We start from the raw sequence: 17,853 nt of genomic DNA on the forward strand, positions 1-17,853 counted from the left end.
AAAAATCAAAATATATGGAAAATAGACGTTGCACATACTTTTGTCCCCCTTTAGAAAACTCTCATGCCAAACCGTTGCCCATGGCTGCGTGGTGGTCTCCGCACAATTGGAAGGAAGCGAGGCGTGCGGCTGGATGTGAGGGGACTGGACGCAGCAGGCTGTAACAGCAAGTTTGCCGGTAGCTGCTGGCAGCGCCGACTGCTCCGCTCAGTGTTCGCTGCTGCCGTCTGCCGTCCAGCGTCACTGATCCGCCGCTCCCTCCTCCTGCATTCAGGGCTCATTCCCTCTTCCCACATCCCCCAACGTTCTCCACTTGTCCCATTTGTTACAAACCTACTGTCGCTTGTGTATCTTCAGACAACTGCCGTCCCCCAGCAAAAGGCGGATGCAAGCTTCTCGAAAGGAAAGACTTCAAAAGAAACTGAAAATGTCACTCAATTTATTTAGTTTACAAATTGGTCTCGATGTGGTAAAATATTTATCAAAACATATAGAGAGAATAGAACTGAAGAGGTAAGTTACACAGAGCTTTGCAAACTACCTTATTTATTGATATTTTTGTAGTTTTCCTCTAGTAATGCATTGATAATACGAATATTTATGAATTTCGTCGCCTGCACCTCACACAGAAGTCAGTTTCATGGGGGTGCTCCAAGATCTCTCTTCTGTTCTGATATTTTCCTATCAACCCGTTCAGAGATGGTACTACAGACCTCTATTAGTAGGTGGGTCTTAAACCCAGCCCTCTGGCTCAGAGATAGGGTTCGCCGGAGCCTTTGATTCTCTTTTTGAGTTCTGCGTCGAAGAAGCTTCATTGGCCCTTCCTGTTGAGGGTCACTAACCACACAGCTTTAAAACGATGGGATATCTGGCCGGGTGTAGGAAATCAAAGCTGTTTGATAAGAGAAAAAGAAACGTAAAATTGTCTGTGAAATGCATGGTGGTTCAACTGTGTACAAGCCATTAGTCCATGTAGACTAATTTTAGCAAAACATTGACTAACGAGTTCCAAAGGAATGCAGCACATTCAATTCCTACTTACGCAAGTTTCGAAGTTATATGAGAAAAGATTTTCCAATGGCGGCACTTTTTTTGAAAAATCATTCATCGTGAGCAGCACAGTTGTCCACCTCATCATCTCTAGATTATGCTACAAGACAGTGAAAAATAACAAGGATGGTTCAGAATCAAAAAGGAAATCCAAAATATTAAATATTTATCATAATGCTGGCTTACAATGTGGGACTATTGTTAGGTGGGATTGTCTTGTTTTATCTTAATCAGAGGTGTCATTGCAGCAGGTTTGCGATGCAAGTTGAGACATGATTGCAGATTGAATAAGAATTTCTATGAAACAAAATGGGCGGAATTTAAAGTCAGCTTTGCTCTTTGAATGCTGCTTTCCCCATAGCCTACATACTCCCATAGAGCTATTTCAGAGTTTGACCCAGAGAGAGTGCAGGAACTGCGATATGTTTCTACATCAGTACAGTGTGTGATCTGGAAGGGGAACTTAGTGGTGGTGGATTTGCCATATGCTTGTTATTTGACTGGGAAAAAGTGGTTTCCGATTTGAGAAGGACTGTTGACAAAACATTGGTGAGTTGCTTCAATTTATCTTGATGATATATGTATCATGTATATATACTGCAGTCCTGAATGGTATTAAGCTTCAAGACATAGCGTGGAAACAGATCCTTTGTTTCAACTTGTCCACACTGAGCTAGTCACGTTTGCCAGTATGTGACCAATATCCCTTTAGACCCCTCCTATTCATATACTCATTCAGATGCCTTTTAAATATTGTAATTGTACCAGCCTCCACCACACTTGGTCTGGCAGCTTGTTCTAAACAGGCACCACTCTCATGTGTAAAAGTTACCCCCAGGTGCTTTTTAAATCTTTTCCCTGTCACTTTAAATGTATGCCTTCCAGTTTTGGACTCCCCAACCCTAGGAAAAAGATCTTGACTATTCACCCTATCCATGCCCCTCATGATTTAATAAACCTCTATAAGATCTCCCTTCAGACTCCAACGTTCAAGGGATAAAAAAAACCTCTGCTTATTCAGCCCTTCCCTATAGCTCAAACCCTACGATCCTGGCAACATCCGTGTCAACTTTTTCTGCACTCTCTCAAGTTTAACAACATCCTTCCGATAGAATTGTACCAATATTCTAACAGTGACTTCACCAATGTCCTATACAGCCACAACATGATGTCCCAACTCCAATACTCAATGTATGTTCAACGAAGGCAAATGTGCCAAATGCCTTTTTCACCACCCTGTCTAACCTTGACTCCATTTTCAAGGAATTACACATTTGCACCCCTAGGTCTCTTTGTTTGGCAACACACCCCAGGCCCTATCATTAATTGCATAAGTCTGCCTGAGATGCCTGACCAAAATTCAATATCTCACATTTATCCAAATTAAACTCCATCTTCCATTCCTCAACCTATTGGCTTGATTGATCAAGATCCCATTGTAGTCCAAAATAATCTTGTTCATTGTCCACTACACCACCTATTTGGTGTCATCTCCAAATTTATTAACTATCCCTCCTACACTCACCTCCAAATTGTTTATATAAATGATGAAAATCAGTGGACCCAACACTGATCCTTGTGGCACACCGCTGGTTACAGGCCTCCAGTCCAAAAGGCAACCTTTTACCGTTACCCTCTGTGTCCTGCCTTCAAGCTAATTTTTAATCCAACTGACTGGCTCCCTCTAGATCTCATGTGATTTAAACTTACTAGCCAGCCTACCATGCGGAGCCTTCACCAATACTTTGTTTCCTCTTTGCTACCTCTTCAAAAAACTCAGTCAAGTTAGTGAGACAGAATTTCCCATGCACAAAGCCATGTTGACTATCCCTAATTAGTCCTCGCCTTTCCAATTGCAGCAAAGCCCTGTCCTTCAGAATCCCCTCCAGCAAATTTAGGATGGCATGGTGGCTCGGTGGTTAGCAGTGCTGCCTCGCAGTACCACGGACTAGGGTTCAATTCCACCCTTGGGCTACTGTCTGTATGGAGTTTGCGCATTATCCCTATGTCTGTGCAGGTTTCCTCTGACTGCTCCAGCTTCCTCCCACAGTCTAAAGATGTGCAGGCTAGGTGGATCAGCCATGCTAAATTGCCTGTAATGTTCAAGGAAGTGTAGATGGGGGGATGGGTCTGGGTGGGATGATCTGTGTGTTGGTGTGGACTTGTTGGGCCAAAGGGTCTGTTTCCACACTGTAGGGATTCTATGAGCTTACCCATCAATGACATTAAGTGCAATAGGAATTTCCTTTTGTCAGACAGGCATTGACCATTGCAGCTGTGGCTTATGTCTTGCAGATTGGAAAGGCACTGGGAAGTCAAGAAGTGAGTTAGGGCAGTTTAGCATATTCTTCTGGCAAACGTTCTCCAAGAGCAGAAATCCTGTTTTCTTAAGATTCCCATCACAACCTTTCAATTGAAAAATAAAGGCAATGTGGAATGTGCTAGTACAATTCGGGTATTTCTTTCAAAAAGCAGCAGTAAAACTATGATGTGGAAAAGACTGACTTCTTTGCAGCATGATTCTAAGATGTAAAATTTGGTTGTTAGTCTTCCAATATGACTCTTAGATTTGCCTTGCCTTTTTTTTATAGATTTTAGTTCTCCACCTATGTTTGCCAATAGGGAAATGATCAAGGGGTCCAGATCATGAGATTAGCTGCAAGCATAAAACTCTGGTTAAGACTTGAGTTATGTGATTCCACAATATGGCTCAGAGGCTTTGGGCTTGAATTTTACAAATAATTAGCTCGGAGCACTTAAAATGCTCAGATGTATTTTCTTTGCCTGTTTTGTAACAGAATTATTAGTCTGATTAAAATGAAAGAAATGTTAACCTTTTGCCACAAGATTTTTAAAAAAGAACATTTTAGTGGATTAATGTCATTGGAGGCAAGTGCCAGGAAAAGGACTCAAAATATGGATGGTACAATCTTTATCCTGACACCTTCAGATTAAAATACTTTGCATTTTTGGACCTCAGCTCTGCTTCAGCAAGATGAAGTTTGTTTTATTGCACTATGTACCATGAAATGTCGTCACATTCACACAGTATTGTTTCAAGATCAAAGTCTTGTCAGGAGCTTCACTGTTATGCATTACCTTCACTGAAAAATGAGTGATTTTCGTGAAACAATTGGCAACTTATTGAGAAATGGGTAACAGCTGACTATGCAGAAACATTTCATTTATGTAAAGAATTATAGCAGATAGTGTGTGTGTGTGTGTGTGTGTGTGTTGTATGTGACGTTTTGTTAATTTTTTAAATTGTTGTTTATTTGCAGAAAACTATCATTACACCCCATCAGTTGTTATTTTATTTTATATGACAGCAGGGTTGCAAAAATTTATGGATTAATATAGAATATTGACTCAGATCAAATGATGTATCACATTGAGTACAGAGGTAAAGATATCCTACTGCAGTTATGCAGAGCACTGGTGAGAACACACATAGAGTAGTGTGTGCAGTTTTGGTCTCCCTACCTAAGAGTGGCCATAGAGGGCATGTGTTCACTAGATTGATACTGGGGATGGCAGGACCCTAGGGTGAAGAGAGACTAGTTCAAATAGGCTTGTATTCACTGTAGTTTAGAAGAACAAGAGGGATTATGCCTGAAACATAAAAGATTGTAACAGGGATAGACAGAGTAAATGCGGGGAGGATGTTTACCCCGGTTGGGGAGTCTACAAACAAGAGTCACAGCCTCAGGATGTGGGAAAGACATTTAGGACTGAGATAAGGAAACATTTCTTCACTGAGAGAGTGATCAATCTGTGGAACTCATTACCACAGAAAGACTGTGGAGGCTGGGTCTCTGAGTATAATTTTTAGAGATCAAAGGTATCAGGGGGTATAGGGAGAAAGCAAAAATATGATTTTGAGATAGAGGATTTACCATGGTCATACTGAAAGATGGAGCAGGTTCAGTGGGTCCAATGGTCATCTCCTGCTCCTATGTTTCTATTATGTATTTATATGTTTATGCATAAAATATATTCCTTGAAATATAAGCAAAATATGGCAAGACGGGGTTTATTACTCTTCTCTACTTGCCCTGAGACACTATCAATCAAAATATTGGACTGGGGTTATCTGTAATTCAGGAGCCAGGGGTGGAGGATTCTTTTCCTGAAGGTCTGTTTGACAGCTTCATTGCCATTTTTTTTTGGAGCTAGCTGTCAAATTACCCAATTACCCAAGTTCCCTTTACCATGTGTCGGCTACCCGAATCACCATACTTGGCTGCCATACTTCTCTGCATTTAGCAAAATAAATTTATAGAGTCCAACAACGGATCATCTTTTAAAGCAACTTACTTTAAAATAGGATAAACATTTTGAGCATTTCATCATAAAAGTTGTATTTAACAGAAACTAAAATTGAAACTTAACAGAACTGACCACAATGAAAGTTGAATGTAGATTGCTAGAGGAAGTTAACCAAATAAATCAAACCAACTTGCCACCCTGAAGAAGAGTCACACTGGACTCAGAACATTAACTCTGTTTCTTTCTCTACAGATGCCAGACTTGCTGAGTTTCTCCAGCAATCTTTGTGTTTGTTTCAGACTTCCAACATCCACAGTCTTGTTTCAAATAAGCCAAATAATAAGTACATCCAAAAATGCAAGTTTGGTTAAAAGAGGAAGAAGATTATTCAAATATGAAATTTGGAGAAGAATTAAATGTCAAATGTAAGGAATGTGTAGTATGTAGACTCAATCTTGCACTGCCAGAGTGCACGTGCTGAGGAGGCTGATGTTTTTATTTTTTTTGTGGGTGCAGATACAAAGAGTTCCAGAAATAGGTTGAGATTGAAATAGAAGCAGAAATGAATGGACTGAAAAGCTGGTATGCATGTCAGAATCTCGAGACTACGGTAATAGATCTGTGCACTCCATACATAAAGGAAGTCAAGATTCACAACACACAAATCTTTATTGAATAGGACTGAATAAGTACTACAGAGATTGATGCATTAAATAGCACTAGGAGGTAAGTTGAGATGTTGAACTGGCAAGACAAATGGATAAATAAGTATAAAGACGAGCTCAGCTCCAAATGCATATGTAATATATGACACAAGCCTGAGACATGAGTTGGATTGATCTAATCGGTGGCTCAGTGGTTAGCACTATTGCCTCACAGCGCCAGGGACCCAGATTCGATTCCACCCATGGGCAACTGTCTATGTGGAGTTTGCACCTTCTCCCCATGTCAGCATGGGTTTCCTCTCACAGTCCAAAGATGTGCAGGTTAGGTGGATTACCTATGCTAAATTGCCTGTAGTGTTCAGGGATGTGTAGATTAGGTGGGTTACAGGGGGATGGGTCTGGTTGGATGCTCTGTGGATCAGTGTGGACTTGTTGAGCCAAAGGCCCTGTTTCCACACTATAGGGATTCTACGATTTTCAGAATCTACTAAAGACTTCTCAGGTCACAGAGAGCAACTGGGAATAAATGTAGCTCTGCCACCATCTCCTCACATCCAGACTGCCTGAGTACTGCTTTTGACTGGCCAGCTGACTTCCACAACCTTGCCTTCTCTGCAGGACCTCATGAAGAAGCAGCACAACAACACTGCTTCATTTATTCAGGTTTTGCTGCAATGATTCTAACTGATCAGCAACTGGAACCTTCAGTTGTGACAACAAGTACATTAAAATAAAACATCTCAGGACTGTCAAAAAACAAGGAACATCACCAAACCATTTAAACAGATATAAAGTCTGTCAATCTAAAACTTAGTTCAAGAAATAGGTTTTAAGGAACATCTGACAGGACGAAAACAAGGTAGAGAGGCAGAGAAGGAATTCCAGAGCTTGGGACACATGCAACTGGCCACCAATAATGGTGCAATTAAAACTGGGAGTGTATAATAGCCAACAATTAGAGAATTAAGTGCAACACCAAGGTTGCAAATGGACTGGCTTAATCTCAGACTACTGTCAGGGAAAGTAAGCATCCTTTTAAGAGCTCAGGAAGGACAGTGCACTCTGCCTACTTCCTGGACTATGTACCAGGAGACAAGCTAAATTATGCAACTGGACTGAAGCTTAAGTATTGCAAGTTCACGCAACGATCAAGGAGACCCATCCAACCAATATAGTGCTGGACTAAATTATCAACCCTTAGAAATAATGAAAGGTATCAATTAATGCAGTGTTAGGTTTTTTGAAAAAAACATACATTTTATGGACAGCCATCCATTTAACAAACGAATGAATGCCGATTGAAAATAAAAGGTTTGAAACAGGACAATACATGGGTAATTCCAGTGTTAGTTATATAATATATACAAGAAGGATTTGGCCTGAAAAGCAGATAACAGAGTAATAATTTTTAAATTCATTCATGGGATGGAAGCATCACTGACAAGGCTCATGATTACCTCACATCACTAAGTGTCCTCAACAAGGTGGAGTTCAGTGACTGTGCTGTGCTTTTAGAGAATCCCTGGACTTTCACCCAGCAACAATGAAGTACTGGCAAAATAACTGCAAGTCAAAGTGGCAAGTGACCTGAAAAGGAACTTGCGAGTGTTAATGTTCCCAAGTGCCTGCTACGTTTGTTCTTCCAGATGGCAAATTTGCAGGTTTGGAGGGAATGTCAAGACTGACAAGTCCAGGACTTGTTGCCCATTCCTCATTGCCTATGACCTTGAGTGACCTGCTATATCATTCAGAGGGCAGCCAACAGTCAACAACAATTTTTGGGTCTGGAAATCTATATAGGCCAGACCAGGTTGACGATGACGGAGGGGCATTAACTATCAACAATGATTACAACATTACCATTTGACAAGCTCTAAATTCCAGGTACGTATTGAATTCCAATTTCATTAATTGCTCTAATGAGATTTGCAACTATATTTCCAGACCATTAGTTTCAGGTTCTGGATTACAAGTCTGGTGATATGACTATTAGGCCACCATCTCCCTTCCTTCCAAATTCATCACTGAGTTCAATAATTTCAGATCATAACCTTTGACCCTGTTTATTCAGATGATAACTTCTAATGATTCTGCTCTTCTCAATTATACTTTCTTTCAAACCTTGTTATGCCTTTTTATTTCATTTTATTTTTCTGCATTATTGATCAAGGGCTGAAATGGGAAAAGAATTACTTTCAAAACTGAGGATCATGGATGTAATAGCTGCACTTTTCTTAAAAAAAAGCATGCTCCCTGACACTCATTGTAAGATTTGTTTACACTGCTGTTTGTTCAAGCTGTGGAGAAGGTTGCTACAAATGAGGTGGAGCAAGGGGTGCGTGCACAAAGGGTGATTCAGCCAGCAAGAAGTCACTGATTGGTCTTGGGAATGGTAACCACTAATCGATAACAAAGGCTTTCTGCCTACCAACATTTACATGATCAGTTCCCAGGTGATTGAACAGCTTACAGGTGTGAATATTTGGTGAGAAGCCATTGGACATCCGAAAAGGAAGGTGCAAACTTAGTTTCTCCAGTAAACCAACTTAAAAACCTGAAGAAGGCCAATCTACACTCTCTTATCAGTTGCTGTAAGCTGTGGGTTTTAAACAATCAGTCAAGGACCTTATAATTTGTGAACCTGCTGCTCTGTGTCTCCTGTCAGTGAAAGTACTTGAAGAGAAAGACAGAGCAATGAACAGCTTAGTCTTGGCCAAACAAAAAGATCTTAGAAGCATAGAAAATATGAGCAGGTGTGCACCATTCAGCCCTTCGAGCCTGTTCCATTATTGAATTACAATCATGGCTGATTATCCAACTCATCTTAGCAAACCCTATGGATAGGAACTACTGAACTTCTTCGCTATCTTTCCCTCCACCTATAACACCTATGCTTTTTTTGGTAGATGTCTATATGTGAGAGTTGGGGAAGTTTCACAATTGGATTAAAGTTTTGACTGGAACAATTATATGTCGATGGTTCATAATGGTTTCTTTGCAGCTAGTGTCTGCTTATTTGTAATAATTAGTCATTGGTTAAGTTAGATAGTTTTACAGGACCATAAGGCTGCTGTCTCATTATAGAGAGATGACTGCTGGTGTTTACTGATTAATATTCCTAAGGAATGGTAGTGGCTGTGAATGGAATGTGCCCTTAAATAATCAATGTGGGGGTCCACACCACACCTCGGATGAGGGGAGATGTTGTGAAGGAGAGTCCTTCATGGTAATGTCAGATAATGCAGAAGCTGAACTGTTGCAGTTGGCATCACTCTGCACTACACAGCAGCTGCTCCCCAATCTCTTCTGTAGAAACCTGGTCCATGTTTTCTGTCAATCTAGATCTAAAAAGTGGATAAAATGGGAGAATTTTGTGTACTTTTATAATATGTTTAACTTTTATGATGACATCAGAAATAGTGGGCTTAATTTCCAGCATGCTACCCGAGTGAAGCATAATATTGTTACCGTCTCCGTCTGCTTTACACCATCATCCCTTATGATATTTAATCTTTCCTGCCTATCATTCTGTCACTGATCCTCACTCCTTTCTTTCCTCTATCACTTTTCCCTGCCTCTGACTTTACTGAAACCTGTTACATTGCTAACTTTTTCCAGTTCTGACAGAAGGCTGTCGATCTAAAGCATTAACTCAGTTTCCCTCTGCCTGAGAGCTGCCTGACTTTCTCCACGTTCCCAACAAGAGGTGATGCTGGGAGGACTGGAAGATGCATTGATCTGTCTATTCAAGTTAAGTATTAATGATCAGAAGCAAAATTACAAATGTGCCAATGTGAGACCATTTGGTCCTCAAGTTTACTCTGCTACTCAATAAGATCGTAACTGATCCGATTGTTGCCTGAACTTACAGTCCTGCCTACCCTGATAACTTCTGAGTTCTTTGTTAGTCAATAACCTTTGCCTTTAAAATGCTCAATGGGATCCTGTGTGGCCCACCATGGGATCCATACAGTGACCTATGGAGAGATCGTGTGTAGTCCATTGTAGTCCTGTGTGGCCCCCTGGGAGATCTTGAATCGCCCTCCAAGCTGCTTTTCAAAATATATCCAGATGTAACTGCAAGATTTCACCAAGACCAATGACAGAGTTTGGCCATGCAGAGGAGGAGGGGAGTATGGGTTCAAATCAAGCGGAAAATGAACCTTTCCTCCTCAAACACCTTTGACATTATTCAAGTTTTCACTATCTCATTGGTTCACCTTCCAGCACCCTCTTGTTGGCCATTCTGTCAGGACACTCAGATTGGTTATTCAAGGATTCAGGGAGACGTTCCATTCACAGCCACTACCAATCCTCAGCAATGTTAATCAGTAAACCTCCCCAGCCAGGGACACTGACTGAGGGGGGAGGAACAGTGCAGGGATGTGGCAGGGATGCTGGGGGCTTGGTAAGTAGAAAGGTGAGTGTGTTATGGGAGGTTGGCGTGGGTGAGTGACTGAGCGATGATTGACTGAAAGAGTGAGCAGGTGACTGGAGATGGGGTGGGTTGGTGACTAGGCAGATGGGTGTGAATGAAAATGGGACACATTATCCATGTTTTATGGGCGTAAAATGGGCACCTGAATGTCCAATGTGGCAAGAAGTATGCACCTGTTTATTCAGCACTGAAACTGTGCCATATTGCCAAAGATTCCTTCATTAGTTATGCAAGAGGTATGCCTAAAACAAACATTAAGCTCTTTGCATCTCTAAATGTAGAAGCTTATATCTGTATAAGCAATGTTTAAGAAGCATCTTATCTGATACATGAATATGCAGGGAATAGAGAGTTACAGACCGCACAGAGGCAAAAGATTTTCAGTTTCGAAAGGCATCATGTGTCGACACAGTCTTAGTGGGCTGAAGGGCCTGTTCCTGTGCTGTACTGTTCCATGTTCCTGTTACTATCCTGAAGACTTTGATCGGATCTCGCGTAACCTTCTAAATTTTTAAGCACCTGTTTGTGACCTTTTGAGTATCGATGCACCTGAACCTCAAGTCTCTTTGTGCAGCCGCTGTATTTAACCTCATACAATCTGGAACGTACCCTGATTTATCTGCATGATGCTACTTTAAGACTGTGGTATGCCACCAGTTGCATTTGACCCTGCACCTCATTTACACCAACCTCAAACCCTCCTCATGGCGCACAACTGGTTCTGCCCTAAGATGTTCACTGCTTCCTCAGGTCAAGGCCTGGTGAGCTGTCTCTGGGGTACGAATTGGCACAATCCACTTACTGTTAATAGGTAAATGAAACTAGCAGACTAATGTGCAGTGGGCCGGGCTGCAGCCTCTTTAGTCTCTCTCAACATCTCACTCAAATTTTGACATCAGACATCCTGCTACAAAGAAATCTCATTGGCAACTGTGTTTTGTCAAAGGCAACAAGAACATTCTTTTATCTCACAATGCATTCCAAAATGAATGGCTGTCTTGCAGCCAATATGCTGTCCAGTTTTCCTATAGCATTTCAAACAATGCTTATAGAACAATTTGTAATGGAAAAGCAAAATGTCCTATAGCATTCACATTGTATGTTGGATGTCTTCCTTCTTGGAAGTGCAAGATATGAATAAATTGTTGCAAGTCATCATTTTGGTCAGAATAGAGTTCTTCTTCTTTGTGTCTTGAGTTCTAATATTGAACAATATTGCCGTCAGTGCCTCACATCAAAATCAGATCCAAATGAAACAATAGCATTGAGAACAATGCAAGTCTGCTGTTTGTATTATGAAGGATTTCATCATTGGGAAGTTATCTCAAGATAAACATAAAGACCATGATTTTTATTGTTTCTAGACAAAGCATCATCATGATGTATCGATGACCATCACCAAGAAGTATTGTCATTTACAACCAAAACAAAGGAATTGACTGCAGTCACAAGCAGGTTGGATAATGTTATTTTAATTTTCACTTTTAAGTTTTATGCTGAGCTGCAGTTATACTTCTGATGTTAACACGCTGCTAATAAAAAAAGACTGTTTCTCACAGAAAGGACAAAGGAATATTCTGTCAGAGGTGTGATTACTTGAGCTCCTGTCACAATAAAGCAGTTTAAAGCAGGCAGTGTTAGGAATGCAAGTGGCTAAAACACAGATAAGTGAGCAATAAGAAGACACATCATGGTTGTGATCAGAAAAGAGCAAATGTAATAGAGAACCCATGTCATAGCAATTCTGCACATTTGGATCAACCATCTGTTTTGTACATTTTGATCATCTTAGCGCCAGGACTTATGAGGATCCTTTTGGTTTAGTGGTGTCGAGTTTGTTATTTATGACCCATGGATTCATGCCGTTGTTTGAGATAGATGAGGAGGAGTTGGTTAGCTTGGATGGCTGGTTTGCAATGCAGAGTGATATCAACAGCTGAGGTTCAATTCCTACACCTGCAGAGGACACCATTGTCCTTCTAATCTCATCCCTCGCCCAAGGTGCGGTGACCTTCCCGGTTAAACTCACTACCAGTCGTCTGTCTGATGAGAGAGCAGCCCCATAATGCCCTATGGGACTGTGGTGACTACAAATTGGTCAGCCAACAATGAGGCAGGAATATTCTGTTCAATTGATTCCCATTGTTTGATAAGTCAATTGCAGCATAGCTCAAGTTGCACCAAGTATCTGTTCTGAGGGCTTGATTTTGAATTTTCATCCTCAATTATCATTCATATTTGTTTGTTTCTTTGAACCAATGTCTGGAATAATGTAAACTGAGAGGTGGAGCAGAGAGAAATTAGCTATGCAGAGGAAAATTTCAAAGTGCAAAAGTAAAACAACGTGGATCCTAGAAATCCAAAATAAAACAAATACACTTGAAATCCACAGCATCTGTGGTTAGAAAAGTAGAATTAGCAGCGTTTCTGATGAAAGATCATTCCTGAAACATTTAACTGGTTTTCTCCTCTCTACAAATGGTGCTAGATCTACTGAGTGTTTCCAGCACTTTCCATTTTTGTTTCAGATTTCCAGAATCTGTAGTAGTTTCCTTTATACATCAAAAATATCGCCTTCATCATATAGGAAAGTTTCACATTAGTGACATTAGGAAATACAGTTCTAGAGTGCCACAGTCCATCTGTGCATGTACTGGGGAAGCAGTAACAAATAATTTGGGATTACACAGTGGCTCAATGTTTAGTACTGCTGCCTGGCAGTGTCAGGGACCCAGGTTCAGTTCTAGCCCATGCCGAGTTTGCAATATTCTCCCCATGTCTGTGTGGGTTTCCTCCGGGTGCTCTGGTTTCCTCCCACTGTCCAAAATTATGCAGGTTAGGTGGATTGGTCATGCTAAATTGCCCATCGTGGTCAGGGATGTGCAGGCTATGCGGATCAGCCATGGGAAATGCAGGGAGAGGGTGGGATGCTCTTCAGAGGATCAGTGTGGAATTGATGAGGTGAATGGCCTGCTTCCACAATGAGAATGCTATGAAATATAACTATGTTTATTTGAAAATAATTCATATTTCATAAATAGTGACAATCTAAGAAAGGTTTGATCATACCCTCAAACGATGTGTGATCGTTTACAATCATATAGGTTCAATTACGAGAATAAGTTTCGAGTGGGACATCCTTTATATTAAAGATTAACTTGAAAATATTCAAAGCCTACTTGTCTCATAGGTTAGAGATCATCAGTTATTACTGACATCACTTTAAATTTACATTGTTCAGTTGGTTACTTCTGCTAGTTTTCACAGAGAAATCGTCAGGTCAATGGATTTGTAACTTTCCCTTTCAAACTAGAGCCAGCCATTGATACTGAGATCATGCCCTGAACAGTCAGATTAGTCTCTTATTTTGGGCACTTCACTGTCAAGTTCATGCAGAATTGCCTGGGTTTTCCATCACACTCTTTGTGTCGTAAGGCAGTGGAGCACACCCAAGAGCAGCATAAGCTTTACTGAAACATCCAAGTAAGTTATTAATTACTCAGAGCAGGTTACATCACAGTATTTAGTGCCATTTCTGCAAGCAGCTTGTACACCAATATCAGCATTAGATCTATGTGCAGACAGTCAAATTCCTGAGTGTTTGTTCATTTTAGATAAAGCATCGCACACTGTGCCAAGATTACCCTGGATGTCTCGAACAACTTTTTCAATGCTTTTGGTATCCTTGAGGATTTCAACACTTTGGGTATACGGGTTGTAGAGTACAGAATATGGGCGTTTGACTGTCTTGGAAAATTCTCTGAAAGAATAAAAACGTACGACTTGTAACAAAGTTCAGACAGAATTGCATCTAAAACAGTTTCACAACAGAATATCGGATAACAGGAACGCGGGAAGTTAGGAACCACAGAGCGAGAAAAATGTAACATGTCCCATAAAGCCTAGTCCTTTCACAGACCATCCACAATCTATTCTATTGTGGACACTTTCCTCACCTGCTTAATCTTCTGAAAAAAGTCCCCAATTCCTGAAGATAATTTGACAAAAATCTACTATATATGCTTATTTGTATTAAATATATTTATTCACAGGATGTGGCAGGATTTATTACCAATCCCTGGTGACCGACTAGAAGGAGAAAGTGAGCTTCCTCCTTGAACAGCTGCATCCGTGTGAAATAAGCAAGGGAAAGTCTCGCCATTCCAGGAGGTGATGTCCTTGAACAACCTTGCAAATTTGAAATGCAAGCCAAAAACTTATATTGGGAGTCATCTGGATGGGTTCAAACCATCCTAAGATTTGATACAACAGTTAAAAAACGATGAAAACAATGTAAAATACAATTTTTAAAAATGTCCTGACAATGGAAAAATTGTTCAATAAAATAAGCATATACAAATAGCCACACATAAAACGACCAATGAAATGACAATGAACACTCACACGCAACTACTTCAGCACAGACATTGCACATACACTGTGTCCAGGTACTACAGCACAGTACATCATGCATATCGGTCCAATTTTAGGTTCTTTATTTGAGTTGGGCACTTTCATTTGTCTGATATTTACAGTTGTTTTTCTTCTGAAAACTGCAGATAAGTGGATTTTTGGTAAGTGTATAATTGGATCCTCGATGGACAAAATGCTGTGTAAATTGTTTTGAGAGTTCACAAATCGACATGGCTTCACTGTGTGCTATTTGAAAGGGACTTCCCAGGAATTTATTCAGCAAAGGTGAACATTCAATTGCTCTCCAATTCACCCTTCAAGGATACGAGATCCTTTGCCACAGGAGAGGGCAGTTGTGTCCCACAGAATGTTAACTTACCTCAGTCCTGAAACGCTACACCGTCTCAATTCTAAACAGGAAAATATCTACCCAAGGACCCTATCTTCCCAATAACTTAAAAACTATGCACAAACATAATATTAAGGAGATCTGTGGCATAGTCATTAGACTTGGAATCCAGAACCCCAGATGAACAATCTGGGGACATGGTTTGGATGCCTCCATAGCCAGCAATGAAATCTGAATTCAAGATAAACCCTGGAATATAAACGCTTGACTAATGGTGACCATGTAAACATTGTTGATTGCTGCAAAAAAAATCTGGTTCACTAATCTCTTTTAAAGGATCCATACCTTGTCCAGTCTTGTTATGAGCCCAAATCTGTAGGAATGTGATTGACACTTAAATGCCCTCTGGGCAATTAAATATAGACAATAAATACTGACCTAACCAATGACACCTTGATCCCATGAGCAATTAAAAAACAGCTACTCGAGGTCAAAAGCAATTGAAAGCCTTTCCTCCTCCCAAAAGACCATACCTTGACCACAGATTTTCCCCGATAGTGAGACGCTTTCTTTGCAAGCTACATTTTGCGAGCTGAAGATCACTGCTGTGTACCTTATGTCTGTACACATAAAGGGATGAGAGAGAAAACGTCAAGGAAAGAGTTGAATGAACACAGCAGGCCAAGCAGCATCAGAGGAGCAGGAAGGCTGACGTTTCAGGCCTAGGTACTTCTTCAGAAATAGGGAAGGGGAAGGGGGTTCTGAAATAAATAGAGGGGGGGGGGGAGGCGGCGGACAGAAGATGGATAGAGGAGAAGATAGGTGGTGAAGAGACAGACAGGTCAAAAGAGGTGGGGATGGAGCCAGTAAAAGGTGAGTGTAGGTGGGGAGGTAGGGAGGGGATAGGTCAGTCCAGGGAGGACAGAGGGGTCAAGGGGGCGGGATGATGCTAGTAGGTAGGAAATGGGGGTGGGGCTTGGGATGAGAGGAAGGACAAGTAAGGGAGGCGGAGACGAGCGGAGCTGGTTTTGGGATGCGGTGGGGGAGGGGAGATTTTGAAGCTTGTCAAGTCCACATTCATATCATTGGGCTGCAGGATTCCCAAGCAGAATATGATTTGCTGTTCCTGCAACATTCGGGTGGCATCATTGTGGCACTGCAGGAGGCCCAGGATGGACATGTCATCTGAGGAATGGGAGGCGAGTTAAAATGGTTCGCGATTGGGAGGTGCAGTTGTTTATTGCAAACCGAGCAGAGGTGTTCTGCAAAGCGGTCTCCAAGCCTCCGCTTGGTTTCCCCAATGTAGAGGAGGCCACAACGGGAACAGTGGACGCAGTATACCACATTAGCAGATGTGCAGGGGAGGTGTAGGGGCAGGTGTAGCACTTCCTGCAGTTGCAAGAAAAACTGCCGGGTGACGTAGGGCTGGAAGGGGGTGTGGAGTGGACAAGGGAGTCCCAGAGAAAGTGGTCCCTACGGAAAGCAGATAAAAGTGGGGAGGGAAAAATATCTTTGGTGGTGGAGTCAGATTGCAGATGGTGCAAGTGTCAGAGGAATCCACCTTGTCCTCACGTACCACTCCACCAACCTCCAGATCCAATACATCATCCTCCGACACTTCCGCCATCTGCAATCTGACCCCACCACCAAAAGCATTTTTCCCTCCCCACCCTTTATCTGCTTTCCGGAAGGACCACTCTCTCCGGGACTTCCTTGTCTGCTCCATGCTCCCCTCCAGCACCACACCTGGCACTTTTCCCTGAAACCACAGGAAGTGCTACAACTACCCCTACACCTTCCCTCCTCATCCCCATCCCCAAGACGACTTTCCACATCAAGCAAACGTTCACTTGCACATCTGCTAATGTGGTATACTGCATCCGCTGTTCCTATTGTGGCCTCCTCTACATCAGGGAAACCAAGTGGAAGCTTGGGGACCACTTTACAGAACACCCACACTCAATTCACACTAAAAAAAACTGCACGTCCCAGTTGTGAACCATTTCAACTCCCTCTCCCATTCCTCAGATGACATGTCCATCCTGGGCCTCCTGCAGTGCCACAATAATGCCATCCAAAGGCTGCAGGAACAGCAACTCATACTCCGCTTGGGAATCCTGCAGCCCAATGGTATCAATGTGGACTTGACAAGCTTCAAAATCTCCCCTCCCGCTACCGCATCCCAAAACAATAGACAATAGGTGCTGGAGTAGGCCATTCGGCCCTTCAAGCCAGCACCACCATTCATTATGATCATGGCTGATCATCCACAATCAGTATCCTGTTCCTGCCTGATCCCCATAACCCTTGATTCCACTATTGTTAAGAGCTCTATCCATCTCTTTCTTGAAAGTATCCAGAGAGTTGGCCTCCACTACCTTCTGGGGCAGAGCATTCCATATATCCACCACTCTCTGGGTGAAGAAGTTTTTCCTCAACTCTGTCCTAAATAGCCTACCGTTATTTTTAAACTGTGCAAGTACTGGGCTAATGGTAAGATTCTTAGTATTGTAGATGAGCAGAGAGATCTCAGTGTCCATGTACACAGATCCTTGAAAGTTGCCACCCAGGTTGGCAGGGCTGTTAAGAAGGCATACAGTGTTTTAGCTTTTATTAATAGAGGGATTCAGTTCGGGAACCAAGAGGTTATGCTGCAGCTGTACAAAACT

At 41.7% G+C, this 17,853-nt stretch overlaps 2 protein-coding genes and 1 long non-coding RNA gene across 6 annotated transcripts in view; 1 reads left to right on the top strand and 2 right to left on the bottom strand.

Annotated features, from left to right (window-relative positions):
• Positions 1–1,129, bottom strand: part of LOC125460815 (thyrotropin-releasing hormone-degrading ectoenzyme-like) — a 105,614-nt gene extending 104,485 nt beyond the window's left edge. The window contains exons 1-2 of one of the 3 annotated variants that reach the window (XM_048548819.2): positions 1,043–1,129; positions 542–892 (exon numbers count right to left, since the gene is read on the bottom strand). The gene's annotated coding sequence lies outside the window, so the exon portion shown is untranslated. Of the gene's footprint in view, positions 1–38; positions 285–333; positions 354–541; positions 893–1,042 lie in introns of those variants that run through there. The other 2 variants (XM_059652478.1, XM_048548818.2) reach the window with 2 other exon arrangements.
• LOC125460817 (uncharacterized) lies at positions 261–14,759 on the top strand. Its single transcript, XR_007249345.2, has 3 exons — positions 261–513; positions 11,787–11,877; positions 14,475–14,759. It is a non-coding gene; the product is annotated as an uncharacterized LOC125460817 (long non-coding RNA).
• The window catches only part of LOC125460816 (tryptophan 5-hydroxylase 2-like), a 43,080-nt gene continuing 36,752 nt past the window's right edge, over positions 11,526–17,853 (bottom strand). The window contains exons 11-12 of one of the 2 annotated variants that reach the window (XM_048548821.2): positions 14,067–14,182; positions 11,526–11,621 (exon numbers count right to left, since the gene is read on the bottom strand). In XM_048548821.2, coding sequence (XP_048404778.1) covers positions 11,587–11,621; positions 14,067–14,182 — 151 coding nt within the window. In that variant the 3' untranslated portion in view covers positions 11,526–11,586. Of the gene's footprint in view, positions 11,622–11,908; positions 14,183–17,853 lie in introns of those variants that run through there. The other variant, XM_048548820.2, reaches the window with a different exon arrangement.

Source organism: Stegostoma tigrinum, chromosome 18, assembly GCF_030684315.1.
Source record: "Stegostoma tigrinum isolate sSteTig4 chromosome 18, sSteTig4.hap1, whole genome shotgun sequence".
Classification (NCBI taxonomy): domain Eukaryota; kingdom Metazoa; phylum Chordata; class Chondrichthyes; order Orectolobiformes; family Stegostomatidae; genus Stegostoma; species Stegostoma tigrinum.